Below are 21,128 nucleotides of genomic sequence, written 5' to 3'. Positions count from 1 at the left end.
GGAGCAATAAAATAGTCCTACGTGAGTTAGAAAATTCTCTCTGTTCTCTTCTTTATCAGCTCTTACTATAAATAACATTATGATAATAACATTATAATAACACAACTGTGTTAGTAGCATTTCAAGGTTTCTCTGCTTTGTGGAAATGTATGGCGGATGTTTTTGGCTGTAGTAGAAATAAATATTTCACACACATGGATAAAACTTTGACTGCTCCTTTACAGTAACTACAGAAACATTCAGAGAAAGAGGTCAACGTCTCAGGCACTCCAGTCAGCATTTTGAGCTTTCATAATGTGGTGCTCTTGTCTGTTGATCTAGAGCCTTTTTCAGTGCTTCAAATCCTGAAGGCCTATAGAGTTGTTATGAATGTTGGAGTCTAGATAGTGTTTTATTAACTTTTTATTAGTTCACATGAGAGAAATGTTTATTCTAAACAGTATTATAAAGTACCACAGGAGTCTGTAAAAGTGCTGGAGATTGGACAGTAGGCCAGTAGTCATTAGTAGTATTGTTGGACCTCAAAATAGGAACATTAGAGAAACTTTCTCAGTAGTGCTGAACAATATATCGTCTGTACAAGCATAACATGATATTGACACACCAGGATATTGCTGTTCAGTTTTAGATATTTATATCCATTAATAAAAATGTTTTATTATATCAACCTCATTTCTCCATTCATGTCGTTTTCTATTTTTGACAAAATTTAAAATCACCAGCTTCACTTTATACTGAGTAAAAATTTCATAATGAATGGACCAGTAGAAATGGTCCCAAGTTACTTGGAATAACTAGTTTCTCTATTAACTTCAATTAAAAGTTATTAGGTTTTTTCATCCCCTGTAAACATATTTTTTTGGAGATATGAGGTTTTGTTCTGACAGTGACAATTTATCTAACGGTTGTTACATACTTGAAGCACTGCCTGTGAAACAGCAACGTCCTTGTTCCCAACCCCGCTAGAAAAACCAGCAAAGACCAGCATGCCTGGCCACCAGCAAAACCAGCATATATTTTGTTTTTTGGATGATCCTGCTGGGTGACCAGCTAAACTAGCACCAGACCAACATAAACCAGCACCAGACCGGCAAAAACCAGTTTAGATGAGAATGGGATGCATGCTGGCCTGTGATTTTCTCCAGCAAGGAGATGGTTTGTTTTCATTTGTTAACTCTTTTGTGCACTTTACTGATGAAAGACTTCACAGCTAGTCGCAGTGCAGATGATTTGCTGGCTGCTTGAGAGAATGTTTTGTATAAAGTTTAAAATTGTGAAACTGAAATAAGTAGTAACTTTCCTTTCTGGTAATGTGGTTTGTGTTCCATGCAAGGTTCCCTTAAGTGTAATTTTAAGAGAAGAAAACAGAAGAAAACAGACCAAACGAAACAAGCCATGTCAGGTTTAAAAGGCATTATTTCAGCATAGCAGAACTCAGGAAACAGGAGTTCACTGACTTTATTAAACAATGTGAAATATTATCAGACACCATGATAGGGTGATATATTTGGAAACTTTTGTGTTGTTATAATGAATGTTATCAATATCACCCAGCCCTAATTCTAAAGTGACCTGCAGTGCCTCAGCAGCCTTGCGTGCTTAAGATACAGTAGACCAAACATTGTTATGAATGTTGAGACTCACCAATCCCATTTCTTGTTTTTACCCCTACCCCTTGTTTTCCAGTGTCACCTTGCCCTTTGAAACTGAGTTACAAGGGGTAGTGGTTAAAATCTTCCCCTACGAAATGGGACCCTCAAATAAAAAGAGCATTACTTCATTAACAGCTACTAGCGGTGCTCTGTACGCAACCCGGCCAGTCTGCAGTGAGAGAAGGGGCTGGTAAAGTTCAGCAACCTCGCTGCCGGGCTTTAGCTACATTTAGAGTATCATATACTTTCAAAGAGGGGGTATAAGACAATTATTTATTATCGACTCCCCTTAATTCATTGATGATATGAAGCTGAAGTCAGCTATTCGCCAGCTTCTCGAATGGAGCAAAGTTACATACTGGCGCTTCAGGCGTCAGTACTGCTGGACTATTTAAGGTGGAACGGGTAATTAGCTAGCTAGCTACCAAGACATTAGCATACTATTAGCGGTTTTTATGCTCGTTATAAAGAACAGGACTATAATACATTAAACCGACATTAAACTAAGATAATACAGTGGTTATCGTACATTTTTATCTTGACGAAATACTTACATTTGTGGGTTTCTTTGGTCGCTCGCGCAGCCATCTTGCCGGTTTTTCTTTTTTTTCTCATGAACACTCAGTTTGGAGTGTGCCTCTGAAAAACCTGCATTTTAGAGTTCCATGTAGCCCTAACACTTCGCTCTACTCCTCTATCTCAACAAGAATCGGGACACCTACTACTAGGCGTGAATGTGCAAAACAGAGGGCTAAGGGCTAAGTAGGGCAAGTGGGCCTCAAAAAGAAACACTATATGACATTTTATTAGTTTCACTCAGCTTGTGTAGCAGAGATAAGCTCAGTACAAGTACCAACTTAAAAGAACTAGTAGTATCATTTGCTTCATGATGTCCTGCGACCTGTGAGAACAACAACAACCAGGCCGATAGTAGCTACAACTGTTTAGACATTCAAATTGGATGGAATTTCAAGCAAACTAATATCATTCTTAAAATCTATGATTCTTCAAGGGTTCTTTAAAGACAGTGGTTCTATACAGAGCCATGAACAACCAAAGAGCCGCCATTTGGAAGCTTAAATGGTTCTTTGCATGGTGAAATGGTTCTTCAGATTGATATAGAATGTGTTGTTGTATATGGTTCTACATAGAACCTTTGTGGCAAGGTTCTATATAGCACCAAAACAAACCCTTTTCAAAAAGTTTCTATATAGAACCATACACAACATATTGTCTATCAATCTGAAGAGCCGTTTCACTATGCAAAGAATAATTTCAGCTTGCAAATGGTTCTATATAGAACTCATGGTTCTAAACCATTGCCTTTGCTAAAGAACCCTTAAAGAACCTTCTTTTTATAGTTTTATTTAGCTCATGTATTCGAGAAACGCCCTAAATAACATTTTAAAGGTAAACTACTGTCCCCACAGTGGTCAACAAAGCAGTGATTGAGATGCAGTAGTTGTTTTAATGGGCAGAAGATTGTTTAGTTGACATTTTATTAGCTTCACGTATCAGAGAACTGTTTGTTCTGAAGTATCTAGTGCCACCACAGCAGCGCGCGGCTCGTGCTTGAGTGAGAGTATGAAAATAGAAGAGAAGAAAAAGAGTGTGGTCGTCCACTTCCTGTGAAAAGCCATTGTGCACTGATGTTATATGAGAGAAGTAGGAAGAGAAACTGTTTGTGCTGTGTGGGGTCTGCTGAGCACTGGCCTCTACAGCAAGAGAGAGAGTTTATACCCCTCTCTCTCTTTCTCTGTCTCTCTCTCTCTCTCTTTCTGTCTTTCTGCCTTTCTCTCGCTCTCTGTGTTCCAGTCAGTCTCTGAGGGTCAGCAGTGATCACGCAGGAGGTCATGAAGCGAGGGTCAAAGAATAAGAATCAGGAGAACGTTGGCAGTTCTCTGCTCAGTCAGCAGGAGAATGAAAAAGTGGAGGAGCTCCTGGGCAGGAGGTGTGTGGTAAGTAAAGGGGTTCTCACACGGTGAAGAGTTTTTTCCGTTTCGGGGCAGGAAATCAAGAGTCAAATGTTGATCTCTCAGTCAGCTTCTAGATCTCAGCTTCTGGAACTCAACAACGGAGAGCCACACTCTTAGCAAAAAGGGCTCTATATAGTACCAAAGAAAGGGTTTATGACTGGTAGTGGAACCCATTTAGTGCCATATGGAGTCACTTTTTGAAAGGTTCTTTAAAGAACCATGTAGTTTTTGAGATATTTAGCCATGCAAAGAACCATTTATGCATTCAGACTGTTAAAGTTTTTTAAGATTTTGTACATAGCTGTTGTCCAACCCTTGAAGGATCATGTTTTTAAGGGTGCACAGCAGGTTTCCACTGCTGAATTCAGTGTGTGTTGCTTGCCTCAAAGGGTTCCTTTGCAAAGGTTAAAGAACCTCTACATAAAAAAAAGTTTGAAGAACCTTCACATAATGTAAACATTCCATGAAGAACCCTTAAATGAATATACACATGTGCCAAAAAAGTTCTTTGAGTGATGCCATTGAAGAGCCATTATTGGTTCACTGAGTCGTTACTGGTTTGCAGGACCTCTACATAGTGTACATGTTCCAGGAAGAACCTTTAAATTGACATATACAAGAGCCAAAAAAAGATCCTTTGCACAATGCCATAGAAGAACCACTTTTGGTTCCCTAAAGAACCATAATTTTAAAAAGAGATTTGTGAACGTGAGAAGCCTTTAGAATATTTAAAGAACCACATAATGTTAAGATTATTTACCATTTTATGGGTTCTTCCTAGCCCCTTTACACTGCAGGGGTTCTTTGAAACTTTTAAAGCTTCTTCACACTCATTTACAGATCCATTGAAGGATTCTTTAGTGAACCTCTTCGCTCCAAGAACCATTTTTGGCACGTGCACATATCAGTTGACGGGTTCTTACCTACACTAGAACATTTACATTATGTGGAGGTGCTTGAAACTGTACCCAGGTTCTTCACACTAACACATCTCATTTACAAAACTGGATCTTTGAAGAACCGTCCAAAGAAAGGTTCTGTAGGGAACCAAAAGCTGTTCTTTGTTGGTATCACTCCAGAGGACCCTTTTGGCGCCTTTATTGTCAAAGTTGTAGGTGAACACTGTTATGTGAATCTGACTTAATTATGCCAGATGTTCCTTTCAATCAAATAGAGTCAGCATATACTGGATATACTCTTGGAGAACCACCGCTCACTAAAGGACCTTTCAGTGGATGGTTCTTCAAAGAGCCATATGTAAATGTAAAGTGCAAGTATGAAGAACCTTTCTAAAATGTAAAGAGCCTTAGTTCCACATCAATTAAACCCTCTCCTAGAACCATACGTCCAAGCCAAGAAGCGTCTAGGAACCTTTATTTTTAAGAGTGTATGTCATCTCAACATGTTAACACATTTGCATATTTCAGCTGTCTTGGGTCATTTTATGTGCACCTATAAGCACATGCGGCTCTTCATGTGTAATATATACTGTATACTGTATACAGTCATATGCAAAAGTTTGGGCAAATGATATGTTTTGTTAAAATGAAAATGAGAGCACATCCTCTACGGTGTGTGCACCTTTGCACGTTTTATTGCACAATTACTGTTTATCTGCTGTGTTTAACATACTGGGAAAACAGTTCAACATAAACTGCGGCCTGTGCAAAAGTTAATGCACATTTTGTATTTTATGTTTTTTTTTTTTTCAAAATGTTAAACTCAGCAAATAGATACAGATTGTTCACTAACATTTGCAGGTTAATGCTGTAATTAAGTATGTTTTCTGCAGAGGATGTGTTAACTTATTTTCACTTAGAAAACCAACAAAACGTGATTTGACCATGTGTGTTCAAACTTTTGCATGCAACTGTGCATCGAACGTTCTTTAGAAGAGATTTATTTGAATTGGAGTGATGTTCTGTTGAATAGGGTCAACAGTTCAGCTCAAGGCTTCTGAATTACATGTTGCATCTTTTAGGTTTTTCTGACTGCACCACTGCTGATAAAAGCAACAGAATCCTAGAAAAGAGAAGAAAATCACACAGCCATCATGATGAATGTGCTTAATCAGACTCTGATGTAATCATGACATCAAAATACTGCTGACAACCAAAAAGTTGGTAAATGAACTACGGACAATGTGCTTTCATAGTTTTTTTTCATAGTGCTTGTAAATTGTCGCATCATGGTAGTTCAGGGTGTTTTTACAATACACAGTGTGTCACAATATTTATGTTTCCTGTCATATGATAAATTAGAACAAAGTAGAGCCACATTTTAAAAATAATATGGATCCAATTATGCACTGTGCTGCACTATATCCAATTAAATAGGACTAAAAATGCACCCTTTAAATCATACCTGCAGTTTTTGGAGTACTTATGACATCCATGATATACTTAGAAAAGCTTAATGTGACATACTGTGGTATAATTGATCATGATAATTATAAATATTGTCATATTGCCCGGATGTATTGTAAATATACACTCAGAGAGAAAAGCACTTCTAACCCACATGCTGTTCACAATCATTTCTTTACTTGAAAGTACAATTAGTTAGTGGGTTTTTTATTTACTATAGAAGACGAACTTAACCCCCCCTCAACAAGGGGGCCAAAGTTTTAGACTAACTCAGCCAGTTTGCATTGTAGTCCATGTAGTTACACAATTATAATCCTTTGTATGTAGTAAACCTGGGATTATAAGGGCTCAATCTATGCAGCTTTGTCACACTTTCTCATCAAGTAATTCACTTCACTTCATGTTCACTTCATGTTTTTGAAAATGACCTCTAGAAGTATAAGGAATTCCCCATTATTCAAAAAATGTATTCGCCGAAAATGAAAATTACTGTGCTGAGCCCTTCTCTTCACGCTAGGTCACGTGTGGGGGAAACACTGAAGCATCTGGTAATTTCTGAGAAAAACCTCTATCAGCAGGTGGATAGTACTGAAATGAAAAGTCCAACATGATTCTATCAAACATTAAAGAAGCATCAGTTGTTTGTGGATGTTTTTGATCTAGTCGATCCGTCCTGGGATGTCAGTGAATATTGACAGTAAGGCGTATTGCTGATTTGGCACACTCGATCTGAAATATGCTGTTTTTGATTTAGTCAAAGTTGCCCAAACCAGAAGGCACATTTTGTAATTATAATTAATTATATTATTTAATTTAATTATAAATGTCTATCTGCTGCCTGTTTAAAGCAACTCCGCAAGTCATTTTAAGAGCATTTAAATGTGATCATTTTGAACTCATTAAAACAAAAAGCCTCATCAATATTAAAGGCTGATCTCATCAAGTGTGTTTATTAGTGTAAGAAAAGGGAAAAAAAGAGTCACAAGGTTAAGTCACAAGACGTAATGGGCACCGAATTCGAGAGCACCAGGTGTGATTGAGCAGCATGATGTTTGATGAGGAAGCAGTGCAGGTGCTTTGCATAATGTAACATCCTGAAATCGGCGATGTGGAGAAAGTAACAGTGTAAAGTAGCTCTCTGGTGAAGGTCAAGTCTGGCTTGTAGCCAGCAGCCATTATTAGCCATCTCCTTCAGCAGTTCACCATTATGACAAGGAACTGTAGTAATGCTGCAGGACTCTCTACAGAACTTCTCTAAGAATCTTATAGTAAATTTAGATAATTACAGTCATTTCTACCAGAACACTACACAAGTTCTTTAGATACTAGGCAAGCATCAAAGATATTACACGAGTGTTATAGTTACTATGAGACAGTACTATAGAAATATTACAGTAGGTGGAAATTTTGAAGATTATAGATGTATTAATTATTTAATAGATAGATATGATGATATAATGATAGATAATTAATACATATTGATTATTATAGATGTAGAGAAATCATATAGCTTATAAGTATGCATATGTATATTGTAAGGGGAATCCATTGATGAGATTCTAAATCTGCTATAGATTAGTAAAGACTGAAAGGCAACATGAATCAGAAATGATGATACATTTTCCTTCGTGACATATTTCTGAGTGAGACATGGTACTAGGGGAGTCTCTTTTCTGTGGTCTCTGTCTGAGCTAGCCAATAGGTGGGGGTGGTGGAAGGGGAGGAGACTGGTGAGGTAAACAGAGTGTTTTCCTGTTGGGCAAAATGTACTACGTTTGATCAAAGATTAAAGGAAAATGGAAATTTTGTTTTTGACGCATGCTATGATATGATACATCGTCTCATGAACTAAAAAGGTTTAAAAAAAAGTCAATCTAGATTTCATGTTGAAATATGCAAAAGAAAATTGTCAAAAACTAAAAAACAGTCTGATTATATGTAAAACAATAAACAGTGTGGTTGAAAAATGAATTTAAGGTTTAAGGAAGATGTACAGTTAACTAAATCATTTACTATATTATTAACCATTTATATATTATATTATTTTGTATTGTATTATATTATATCACAAACTTGCTTTGACAATACTGTAAACGCTTATGCTAAGCATAGAAGTATAACTGTATGCCTTGGCCATTTTAGGCTGTCAGTTTGAAGTGAACAAATCTGCCATTTTGTGAAGATGGCGTGATGTGTGAATGTGTGAGCGTGTGTTATTTTGAGCTGGCTGCATGGCTTGATGTGTGAGATGAGGTGTGACGGCCTTGTTCCTCGTCTCTATACTTGTGAACAGTGGGCAGAGGTGAGGGGGAAGTGAACTCTAGACATTTCCTGTCATGCTTGCCTTGTCTATAGTGCACACTGAAGCTCAGTCAATTAGTGTGTTCCTCTTAAAGAGAAGGCTCTTTAACACTTGATACTTCCTTTAGGTCACAGTTCTGTAGGAACCTGTTCAGTGCAGCAAGAAATCTCATCTCGAAGTCCATTTGATCTGATTAGTTTGGTACAGTTTGAAAAATGTTTTCACAGTAGTTTTCCACAGCTGTTAGCTTTCATAATCAAGTGTTTTATTTATTATACTTGTGCGTTTCCATCAGTTGGGTTGAGACGAAAGCAGCAAACACATTTAATGAGATGCGTCATGGGTCTAACATAACTAACAAAAGCTCCACCTTCTGATTGGTGCCGAGCTGGAGCTGTTTCTGTCGTCAGCTGCGATCAGGGCCTACACAGAAAAAAACTATTAAAAAAACAATAACGTGTTCACATCTTAGATATTTACAAGGAATATGTCACAATCTATTTAAACCCAAGACATTGATTGAGATAGCAATGAGCTAAATACATACAAAGTCATCATTTATAGGGATGCCACTGTCCCAAACCCTAACCCCTGAATTTCAACTAAATCAACACTTAGCTTTTTTAAAAGATCTTTAGATTTATTTTAAAGTGAAGTTAAAAGATGATTTATAATGAGTTTAATTTTTAAATAAAAAACTTTGTTCGAAAGATGCTGTTCCATGTTTTATGTCACTACCAAAACATATAGAGTTTTAGTCCATTGACGGAGCCTTATTGTAGCCACACCCCTGCATTTTAGAGCAGGAAGTGAGACTGCATCCCTGTCCTTCATGGCCACATGGAAAGCAGTTAGAGCTCATTGTTTCGAAGTAAATGTGTCCCAAAGTCTGAGAATCAGTGTGTAACATTAAGAATTGTCTCTACAGAAACACATATTTTCTGTAAGTATTGTGTGTTAATAAAAATATTATAATTTTATGAGTGTACAACTGTTTAACGTTGTGTTTGCTGGACTATGCTAGTGTTTTTAAGCAAAAATTGTCCCTACCAAAATAGTCACTACTGAAACATTTGGTAGAGTATTGGAGGTGTTAGTGTTAAATTTGTAGTGACAAAATAGAGTGTTCAATAATTTATTAAGGAATAATGATTTTTTAACATAATTAAGGTATAGGGCCATTCAGCAAAAGAACGAGCCAGTTAAAAGTCCAAAATGTGTTTTCAACTCTGACTGATTCAACCAATATGGTAGAATGATCCACTAAGCATCGACAGCTAGCAAGATAGCGAATCAGCTAATTCTGCCACTTTAGGCTTGTATTTAAATAGTTGCATATACAATGCACAAAAAAGACAATTCAGTAGTTATTCACAATTATTTCTAAGGCTCAGGCTTAACTTCATAGTGTTTGGAAATAGACTGTAAATGATATGTTAACCAAAAAGTGAAAGCACACTTTGATACTTAATATTACTGCATAATAAATTCATATTATTTGAATATTTTCATTATGTAATATGTGTGTGTCATTGTGTTTAGTCTCTGTGCACGACGGTGGTGCAGATGTTCATGGCTCTGCCACACAGCCCCTCCAACTGGAGTCTGCAGCACACAGGAGTGATCTGCTTCGTCAAGGATAATCCACAGCGCTCGTATTTCATCCGCCTCTACGACATCAAGGTACTGCAGACTGAGCTTCCTGCTGCTTCACTTTGCTGCATTTAAAAGGATTTAGGTTTTTAGGTTGGTAGGTTATTTATTTTTATGTGTAATGCTCCATTCTAGAGAAACGTGAGAATTGTGCACAGGGGTGGTGATGGGAACTAGATGTCCAAAGCCTGTAAAAGCTCCCTCACAGGAAGAAATGCTTATGAAAATGCAGCCTGATGCCTAAGACCTTTCTTTGTAATGGTTTTGAGAGGCTCTGTACGTATGAACGTACATATGTTCAAGAAAAGTTGACATGTTTTAGGTTGGTGTTCTTCAGCATTTGTTTACTGGGTTTATTTTGCTAAGGACACTTATAGAAGCTGCCCCAGAGCCACCCCAGAGTGTGCATCTCTGCTTATGTACAGCGTGGCTGTGGCCAACAACAGCTGGAAAACAAAGCATCATGACTTGTGTGAAAGATGTGTCTCTTTTAATAGTGGTGAACACAGTATTTTTAAAATACATGCATGGCAGAGAGGTACAGGGAGCTGTGAGGCAAAATAGTCACCAAAGAAAACTTTTTTCAGATTCACTATTGTTTTGCCATGATCAGTATTACATATTAAAAACTCAGAAAACACATGTAGGTTCACTGGTGGCTTTGAATAGTAAATATATTTGCGTTTTAGACATTGTGTATTCTGGTTCCTGCGACCACCAATTAACCATTTCACATCAAACCACTCAGAATGACTTTGTTGTCATCTCAACAATTGAATCATGCAGATTTGTTTAAAAACTCAATGGAATTAGTCTTTAAAACAAGACTAGCAACTGACTTCAGTTTAAACATTCAAACATGTTAAAAGTCACCATACAGTTGCAAAGCCTTCAGATTTGGTCATGATTCATAACTGCTGTTTAATCAGACACTCAAGACGTATACACTATGTATCCAATAACTAGACTCAGACTTCCCTTCTAAATTAGTGAACTCAGGGGACCCAGCACTGACACAGTGTTGGCAAGAGGTGTATAAAGCCCCCCATCATTGGACTGTGAAGTAGTGAAAGTGGAGTGATGGAGTTCCATTTAATAGCTTTGGCATGGCTTGGATTTAAGCTTGTGATCTAGAACTCATCATCCTACACCAGTGCCTGCCCTCACGAATGCTCTTGTGGCCTTCTCAGAAGAGTAGAGGCTGTTACTGCAGCAAACAGGGAACAAACTCCCTATTAATACCCTTGATTGCAGAAGAAGCACTAAACTTTTATGCATATAGTGAATATACACCCACGAATCAATAGTTTAGAATGGTTTGGAATCAGTATTTTCAATTATATAAAAGAATATTAAAAGTATGTAAACATTTTTTTTTGATGAGTCACGTTGGCAGTAGTAGATAGTAGACAGCTGCTTGAAATACTGAATAAAACATACAAAGCACTTCATAAAAGGAAATTTAGGGTACATAATATATATGCAAAAGTTTGAACACCCCCAGTAAAATTACATGTTTTGCAAATAAACAGTAATTGTGCATTAAAATGTGCAGAGGTGTGTTATCTGTAGAGGATGTGTTAACTTAGTTTTACTTAGAAAACCAACAAAACGTAATACACAGTCAATATACAGTTGTAGTATAAGCAGTAATGGCACTGTCCTGGATGACTGCTGCTCAGGAGAGATATAAGAGGACGCAGAAACGTTATCACTGGAAACACAAGGGAGAAGAGGAAACAAACAGGACGTTAGATAGAAGAAAGGAGGAGTTTCAGTCTTTCTCCGTGTGTCAGTTATTTCATAAGATTGTGTTCACTCAGTAAAGCAATGTCACACTTGACACTTCTCACAGGCTTCTATCAGCTGTAAACCTGTGTTCAGTGAGTTTAGCTGAGTCTGTGCTGACTCTGAGATCTGTGTCTCTGCCTCAGGCAAACAAGCTGGTGTGGGAACAGGAGCTCTATAATCAGCTGACCTACCACAGAGCTGATACCTTCTTCCACACCTTCCCTGCAGATGTGAGTATTCATTAGGAAAAGCATTTGTTGCATGTACACTGTGTGCTGTTTTTACAGTAATAAATCTACATTGACATTTTGCATCTTGCAGATGTGAAGTGCTCAAAATCAGTATCATTTATGAAAGTCCGTTGATGTTCACGGTCCTCAGAATTAGTATGTGTTGTTATAGGCTAAGCATGTTGGTGGTCCTCTATTCTTTTCTGAGCAATTATCATCCATAACTCCAACATGTCCCCTCTCAGGACTGCCAAGTGGGCCTGAACTTTGCAGACGAGCAAGAAGCCGAGAGCTTCTTTGTTACAGTGGATGAGAAGATCAGCCAGAGAATCAATCGCTCGGGTTAGTTACACAAACAGGCACAGATCAGAACTTGGTTCAAGCCACATACAGCAGTGTTGACACTAAATATGATGAAAACTATGAAAGATAACTGCCATAAGAAGCATAATAAGTCTGTTCACATTTAGTAAGTGCTAATAGTTTCCTATTGTTTCTCGTACTTTTTAGAAAATCGCCAGGGGAAAAGCCGCAACAGAGGTAAGGTTCTTGATAGTGAGAGTGCAGTGTGCAAGCATATGTGTGGTCATTTGTACTGGTGATTGTTTTTAAACTTGTAACCATAATTTCCTGCTGTTTTGTCTCCAGGCGACGCATTGCCCCCACTACCTCCAAATGGTAACTGAACACTTTATTTCTACAGGCCTTCCACTCATGATTACTGTTTCCTTTTAGTTTAGTGCATGACAGTGGCACAAAGCTCATATGACTGTTTTTCTCTATTTCATGCACATTGAAACAATGATTTTCTAAATGTAATAATGGTGTTTGCATGATAATGGCAATCCAACAACCACCTCACCTCTAAACCTCAGGCTCTGGGACTTGCTCTCCACTACCACTGGCAAACCTTAACATCCAGAATCAAGCCCCTCCCACCAAATCAAAAAAAGAGAAAAAGGAGAAAGAGAAAAAAAGCAAAAAGAAGGGGTCCAAACTGTCCAAGGCGTTAATTGGCGCACCTAGTGGATTCACGTGAGTGACAGATATTTGGCACTTCAGACATTATACTGCTAAGGACTTACAACAGATGACTTCTTGGACTGTAGACAACAGACAGCCAGTGTCGATGAGTGAAGACTTAATAACTTCAAATGGTGTCAGTGTCAGATGATAAATTCAGCTCCAGAGACATTTTTTCTTCCCTTACTATCTGTTATATTGTGATTTCAGTCATGTTACCCATCTTGGCATGGATGCCAACAGCATGGATCCAGACCTGATGAAGCTGCTGTCCCGTGCAGGGATCAGTGAGGCTGATCTCAGAGATTCAGAGACCTCGAAGCTCATCTACGATGTCATTGAACGCTCTGGTGGAATGGAGGCAGTGAAAAAGGAAATGAACCAACAGGGTGAGGAATGTTTCTGAGAAAGTTGGTTTTAAGAGCTATTGACCCCTTAAAATCCCAGGCTTATTACATGCTAAGGCTCTAGATTTAGTAACTACAGGGACTTCAGTGCAAACTAGCTGAGTTATTCTTAGGTTATATAAGTGTATAATAAAACTTTGGGCCCTGGCCATTTAAGGGGTTAATACATAACTGAACAAGAACACATAGTGTGATTAATGCAAATTCTTACTCTGGTGCCTGTTTTGACCTGTAGTCATCTCTATAACCTCGCTGAAGTACTGAAGAACTGTTGCAATACAGCAGTAACACCACTGAATGCACATAAAGGGGAACTCCACCAATTTTGCAAAATGAGTTAATCATTCAGTGGTATAGATGTAAACAGAATCACTGTGAGTGGTTTGGTGTGAAATGCGTCTTTCCAGAGAAATTTAGTCAGAATTGTTCACCGTTGTAGTACTAGGAACCAGACGTCATTGTGTCTGCACTACAAATATCACAATTTCATCTGCTATCCAAAATGACCAGTGAACTTAACATGTGTCTTTTAAGTTTTTATATGTCACGCTGATGATGGTAAAATAGTGCTAAATTTGAAAAAAACACATTTTCTTTGGGTACTATTTTTTCCTACAATGCTCTGCATGTATCTCTCCACCCTGCACACGTTTTGTGTTGTTTGGGTAGGCGCTGTTGCATCGCACAGTGTCAGCAAAACTCAGCTTAGTGAGTATTCACACATTAGCTGTGATAAATCACAGTTACACCATGCTGGTTATTGTTAACAGGTAATTGTTCAAAATGGTGGTAAACTCCGCTGTACCAGGATGAGAAAATAAATGGAAAAAAATAGTACAGTTTTTTTCAGCTCCTGTTTCAAGTACCAGAAATCCTGAAGTTGTGGCTGATCGTTTTGAAGCTGCACACAAATACCCAAGTCGAACAACTCCACAGTCTTAGGGTTTGTTGCGACAACTTCACCGACTTACTCAAGACCAGTGAAAAAAGGCAAAGCAAAGCGGATTTCTTCAAATGCCGGCTGCTAAAGAAAACTGCGGTTCCTTTTGTTGTATTTACCCCCACAGAAACTGGAATCAAAATAGGACACATTTGTGAGTGAAATAAATTAGTCATTGTTAGCTGTTGTTAGCTTACAACAGACTGTCTGTCTGCATCGCTGTCCTACCCTATGCACTGGTAAGCAGAGTAGCAAGTAGTTTGTTGTTGACACCACCAATTTCCATTCACCCTTGGTTGCTCTACTCTCTCTCTTCCTTTTTGGCTCTCTCTCCTTCAAGCCATCGCAACTCATTTGTGTATTCTGGTTTAAATTATATGCTCTGCTTACTTTGCCATCTTCTAAAAAAGCTAAGCAAACTATAAAAAAGAAACTGTAAACAAAAGCTGCCACTGGCGTTAGCCGTGTTGAACGGCTGTAGCTACAGGTTAGTTACTACAAAAGCACGTTAGCTTGCGCGCATTGATCTCAGTTGAGAATGCGGTTTTGAGAGGACACACGAAAGTGATCCTGGAGTAATAATTTATATTAAAAATATGTTTTAAGCCAAAACAAAACTGACAAAACTATCACAAAACAATGTCTCAGGTATCAAGCAATGTATTTATAACCATTTTGTGTAATAATTTAACTGGATGTAGCTTTTAGAGCCATTAAATGCTTCAGACGTCTGGTTCCTAGTACTATAATGGTGAACAATTCTGACTCTGTAAATTTCACACTTAACCTTTCTGAATGATTTTGTTCTGAATGCTGAATGTGAATGAATGAGTGAATGAGCGAGTTACAAAGAGTTACAATCCAGGTTCTTGCTTTGCATCTAAAAATGTCTCATTTGCGTTTCTCTTGAATGTAACTGAACATGTTTGTCCCACAGATCGTGCTCTTCCTCCAATTCCTGGGGCCCGTCAGGGTTCTCTTCCTCCACCTACCTCTGGATCTGCCTCTCTTTCCTCTCAGGCTCGCCTGGGACCCTTACCGCCTCCCCCTGGAGGTGGTCCACCCGTTGAGGGCCGACGGGCCTCATCAGCCCTCCCACCTCCACCTTCTGGAGGGCGTTCAGGGCCTCTACCACCAACACCAGGAGCACCACAAGGGGGACGTAGAGCAACTTTACCTCAAATTCCATCTTCATCATCTGCACCTTCACCCTCGTCAGCCCGGAGTGGACCTTTACCTCCAGTTCCAGGGGGTCGTAGTGGACCACTTCCCCCACCACCAGGAGGGCGGGACGGGCCTCCATCATCAGCACCTCCTCCGCGAAGCGGACCCCTACCACCTCCCCCAGGAAGGGGTAGTGGGACCCAGCCCCTGCCCCCAGGAGGACGAAGAGAGGCTTTACCACCTGGACCTCGAGGTGGACCCATGCCACCTCCACCGTCTGCTGAACCTCTTCCACCTCCACCGAGCAGGAGAACTGGATCCTTACCCCCACCTCCCCGTGATCACAGTGATTTTCTACCGCCTCCTCCACCATCTTCTGAATCTTTTCTTCCTCCTCCCCCCTCTGATTTTCTCCCACCACCAGACTTTGATGCCTTACCTCCACCTCCGGAGTCTGATTCCTGCTTTCCTCCTCCAGCCACAAACGTGGCCCCACCTCCTCCAGCTATTTCTAGACAAGGCGGTCCACCTCCTCCTCCTCCTCCACCACCTCCTCCTCCTGCTGCCCCACTGCCCAGTGCTAAACCCCCAGCCCCTGGCGGTCCACCTCCTCCCGTAGCCAGCAGTGGGGGAGGAGGTAGAGGAGCGTTACTGGACCAGATACGTGTAGGAATGAAGCTCAAAACGGTTTGTTGACTCCTTAAACTCAAAGTGTATTACATAGATTATCATTACCCAGAAACTACTATGGAATATTCAGTAACTACTTTAAAGTTTGTAAATTACATATTCATTAGAAAATGATGAGCAGGAAAAGCCTGCAGACAGGTCCTGAATATACACCTGGATTATTTTGCACCAAGAATTCAACTGAGATTGTAATGTACATGATTTGAGCATCAATAATGAATGTCCAACTTTTTTGTAAATAGGTAACTGCAAGTCCTGATCCTCCACCATCTGCAGCAGCAGATTCAGGGGAGGGAATTGTGGGTGCTCTCATGATGGTCATGCAGAAGAGAAGCAAAGTCATCCACTCTTCCGGTAAATGAGTAGTCAGTTCTTTCTTTCTTCATTGGTCAGTACTAAGTGGCTGAAATGTTAAGCTGTTGCAATCAGTTCATATTGAAAGAATTTTTCAAAGCATGCTTCTGTCTCACCTACTGATGCCATTTGTGTAAAATGAAACTGATTATGTTTTACAGATGAAGGAGATGAGTTTGACGATGACGAGGATGATGATGATGAGTGGGATTAGTTTTAGGTCAAGTGAAGGACTTTGTGGCATTAGATCATCTACACAGTGACTTGAGCATGTTGAGGAACTTGAGACACAATGATTCATTTTCAGTTGCTATGCAGCACAATAATGTGATAACATCTATTGCCTTTGTAAATAGAAACAAACAACTCACAGGGCAAACAGTCTAACTGCAGTACAAACGATTCATCCAGATTTGTTACATAGCCTACATTACTGTGCAGAAGTCAGAGACCACCCCTCATTTATTTCATTTACAGTCAAAACAGCCATTAAGTACAAGTCATTTGTACAAGATATTTCTGAGGAGATAAGATATAAGATAGTCTACTTGCATAAGAAAGGAGAAAAATCAAGTGAAATTAAATGAAATAAGTCAGAGTTTCTAAAGCTGCAATTCAAAAAAACGATTAAAGAATATACAGACAATGGGACCCCTAACAACCATGCAAGACCTGGTAGACCACCAAAACTGTCACCATCAGAAAAACAGTACTTAATGCTTTCGTCTTTTAGAGAGAGGACTCTTGATCCAGATCTAAAAATCAAACAAAGAAGTTGCTGGTGTTCTCAGAACAATGGACGGACCACCCCAGAGTCTAGACCTCAACATCACTGAATGTGTTTGGGATTAACTTGGATTGTGAGAAGCAGAAAATGCAACCAACTTCTAAGACTGAACTTCAAAATGTGGAAAAACTAAAAGAACGCTGTAATGAAGTCAAAGAGTGGACACACACTTTAGTTGCTGAAGTTTCTGTATAATTTTCTGTTAAATATGTTTTCTGCTATTTTCTTCACTCTGTAAAATGAGTGTCTTAATGGCCCCTTTGATGGGAAATGAAATAAATGAAGAGTGGTCGCCTACACTTGCACAGTACTGTGTGTTAGGTGCTAACTCTGAAACGGAATCAGTCTAACTGGTGATCAAGCTGTGACGTGATATGGGCAATTTACAATAATGTACAAAGAAGAGACTTGTTTGTTTTTATGTGATACTGTATGATATTGAGGGGTGGGCAGGGGGCTGGGAGGCAGAACAGAACACTGGCGCAAATACTCTAATTACACCAGTGAGCTCACTATACACAGCAATTCTTTTATTTTCTTTATAACATTATATTTAAGAACAAGACAACATTTAAACAACACAATGGGTTGCCAATCTATGTAAAAACAGACAAAAACAATAAAGTCATTTGTGCGGTTTTAGTCACCTCCGAAATCCAGTGTTATCATTTTGAGGGTGAATCATTAGTAGCTACACATTTCCTATGGTGATTAACATTTATCCAAAGAAAGGTCAATCACTGTCTCTACTTAATTCCTAAAACAGTGTCAGTCATTATAATTACATTTAAATAAATACTGTACTGTATATCTCCTCTGTCACTCATGCAGAAATGCCCTCCACCATTACTTTATATATCCTCTACCAATAAGCTTTGTCAGAGAAAAAAAATATACAACCTTAAAATAAATATACATTACAAAGTGTCAGATAGCTACAGTGACACACACATGAAGGCATTGTAGTGTTCTTTGCAAAAGATTTGGTGCCATTTTCTAACCAAGAAGAAGTAACTAGGATACAGGTACAACTTTAACCACTGGTTTACTAGAATCTGCACTTGACCATGTGCTCTCAGCATCCAGTCAGCAAACGGGGAATTGCACTGGCCCATAGACTGAATGGTCACACAACACACACACACACACACACACACACACACACAGTAAAGTCATGTTCTCCAGTACTGTGCTCGAATTAAATCATACTGTAAGGTGCTTAAACTTGAGTTCCACTGGTAACATAAACCAGAATTTGGAACGGCAAAATGAAGGTATTTTAAAGCCACTAAACTGGAGATCAGTAACAGTTTACACCAACTCTGCCCACATACACAACGTTACATCATGATGATGGTCATAGCATAAGCACATTTAAATATGGTCCAAAATTAATGTAACATATAAAAGGTTCAATATTAGGCTGAGGAGATACAGTCATATGCAAAAGTCTGAACACCCCGGGCCAAATTATGTTGATGTTCTAAGTGAAAATAAGTGAGCACATCCTCTACAGAGAACAAGCTTAAATACGGCATTTTATTTCAAATTTTAGTGCACTTTTTTTGTTTATTTACTGAGTTTAACATATTGGAAACAATAAACACAATATAAAATGTGCTGTAACTTTTGCACACACCAAAATGTAAAGATTTTTCTCTAGTATATTAAATTCAGCAAATAAACAGTTATTGTGCATTAAAACATGCAGAAGTGTGTTCTCTGTAGAGGATGTGTCAACCTCTTTTCACTAGAAAACAGCTAAATGTAATTTGATCATGGGTGTCCAAACTTCTGCATATGACTATTAATAATATTAGGAAGGAAGAACATAAGGGGGGAAAAAACATAATAACAAACAACAAAAACATGAATGATCAAGTAAAGGACAAAACAAATGTCGGCATTAACCCTTTACAACCTAAACCTAAAAGTGGCCACCTGGGAATATCTTTATTCAGTTTTTGACTGAAAAGTGATGATATATTACACTATCACTATGTTTTTAAAAATATTTTTCATTTATGCCAGTTACTGAATACAAATATGCAACCTATAAAAGATTAATCTGTCTAGTTTCTCTAGTTTAACATGGAATTTGAAGCATGCTGATATGTCATGTTGTAAAGCTATTAGTCTGGCAGTGACATGTTAAGGTTTTAGGTTTTAAAGGGTTAATGAATGAACAAACTACAGAAAAAGAGTCGAGTAAACACATGGAATGATCTCTACGAGCAGTAGTGCGTTAACTCCAACTTTTCGACCTCAGCCAGGTGAATAAACAAGACAAGGACAGATTGAGGGACTAAACCAGGGGTGTCCAGATCTGGTCCTGGAGGGCCTTAGTCTAGCATAGTTGGGTGATTTCCCTGCTTAAAATATACCTGTTTAGTGCTCACATCTAATACCACAGTCACTTCCAAATATATCAGGTGATATTTAAGTCTAGCAAATTGTAGGTGCTTGAGTTTGTTGGTCCTGCAGAGGCTTTCTTCTGAAAACACTCCCGAATAACTCTTGGTTATGGAGGTGGCGTTTGATTGTATTTTGGGAAAAATTCTGACCTCAAGACTTAACTAATGTCTGCAAGTCTCCATCTGCGATCCTTTAGCTACTCAAACCATCCTTCCCACCATGCATGAGGTCAATATAGACATACATCCTCTTCCTGGCAGATTCTTAACACCTCCAGTTACTTCCTGAAACAGGAAGTCATAGGTAACGATTTATCACTCATGGGGACCTTTAAAACCTAAAATCTGAATAAAAATTCACTTCAGTTAGATTTCAGTCTTTAGAATTTGTAGAGGTACCTTCACTTGTGGCACACAAAATAAATTTGAGAAAAAATATTTATTTCATGATAAAATTTGTTTTCTTCCCTTCAATTGTACTTCAAATAAGGTGGGATTTTTGTTTATATTTTACATGAAGGATCAAAAGGATAAGCAAGAAAGAATGTTTTTTACAGCTACTACGTTCACCAGGGGTGCCAATATTTGTGGAGAGCACTGTATGAGACACCAGTCTCTGTATATTGGTACAGACAATATGTCTTCTAGTGATGCAAGTGTTTCAACCAGGTGTTTGAGCAAAGAAATTACTAAACTGTGCTGGACTCTGACCATCCAGGACTGGAACCAGACATCCCTGTACTGAATAAATGGAGGAATAAAGGACTGGGCAGTTCCTGAGCTCCTCAGCCTCCGCTGGGCTCCAGGCCCTCTGTGTGTCTGCGGCTGGTGCGTTTGGTCTGCTGTTCCTCAGCCTTCCCTGCAGTGGAGAGCTCTGCCCAGTAGGACTGGCAGTACTGGTGGATCATGCGCATCTCTGCCTCCAGCGGTAGTGCTGTGTTGGCTGGAGGAGCAGTTGGAGGCTCCTGCTGATGAGGCTTCTGATGTCTCTTCATCATCTCTTCCTCCTCCTCCTCGTCCGGCACTGTGAGGGCCACGGCAATGTCCCGGTCCAGGATGCGCAGGGAGACGCGTGCCAGGGTGTGCTTAAAGTTGTTCTCGGTGGCCAGGCAGTGGTAGAGGCCAGCATCCGAGTGGGTGAGAGATTTGAGCAGTATGCCCTGAGGGGTCTTCAACACCTCCCTGTCTCGATTCAGCTGCATGCAGAGGAGAGAGTATGTAAATGGCACTTGCTGCTACTTTAGCGCAATAGCCTTATCGGCGTTCAGACTTTGATAGTGTGGCCTTTTACTATAAAATCTGCTGGCAAAGTAGTTGGAACATTTGCCTGTCAGTGTTCAGCATAGAAAAATGTTCAGCTGAACAGATTTTGGCTTTGT

The 21,128-nt window shown here is 39.2% G+C and overlaps 2 protein-coding genes across 2 annotated transcripts in view; one reads left to right on the top strand and one right to left on the bottom strand.

Annotated features, from left to right (window-relative positions):
- The first annotated feature begins 3,302 nt into the window (after nt 1-3,302).
- wasa (WASP actin nucleation promoting factor a) lies at nt 3,303-17,981 on the top strand. The gene is made up of 11 exons (XM_036579281.1): nt 3,303-3,610; nt 9,839-9,979; nt 11,884-11,970; nt 12,216-12,312; nt 12,481-12,510; nt 12,619-12,648; nt 12,846-13,005; nt 13,204-13,382; nt 15,278-16,191; nt 16,437-16,548; nt 16,710-17,981. The coding sequence occupies exons 1-11, from the start codon at nt 3,506-3,508 to the stop codon at nt 16,760-16,762; spliced, it is 1,908 nt and encodes a 635-aa protein (XP_036435174.1). The 5' UTR covers nt 3,303-3,505; the 3' UTR covers nt 16,763-17,981.
- sema3ga (sema domain, immunoglobulin domain (Ig), short basic domain, secreted, (semaphorin) 3Ga) overlaps nt 17,851-21,128 on the bottom strand; it is a 31,716-nt gene continuing 28,438 nt past the window's right edge. The window contains exon 18 of the mRNA XM_036579280.1: nt 17,851-20,945. Coding sequence (XP_036435173.1) covers nt 20,535-20,945 — 411 coding nt within the window. The 3' untranslated portion in view covers nt 17,851-20,534. The remainder of the gene's footprint in view (nt 20,946-21,128) is intronic.

Source organism: Colossoma macropomum, unplaced genomic scaffold (genome assembly GCF_904425465.1).
Source record: "Colossoma macropomum unplaced genomic scaffold, Colossoma_macropomum, whole genome shotgun sequence".
Classification (NCBI taxonomy): Eukaryota; Metazoa; Chordata; class Actinopteri; order Characiformes; family Serrasalmidae; genus Colossoma; species Colossoma macropomum.
This window is presented reverse-complemented; position numbering and strand designations above follow the sequence as displayed.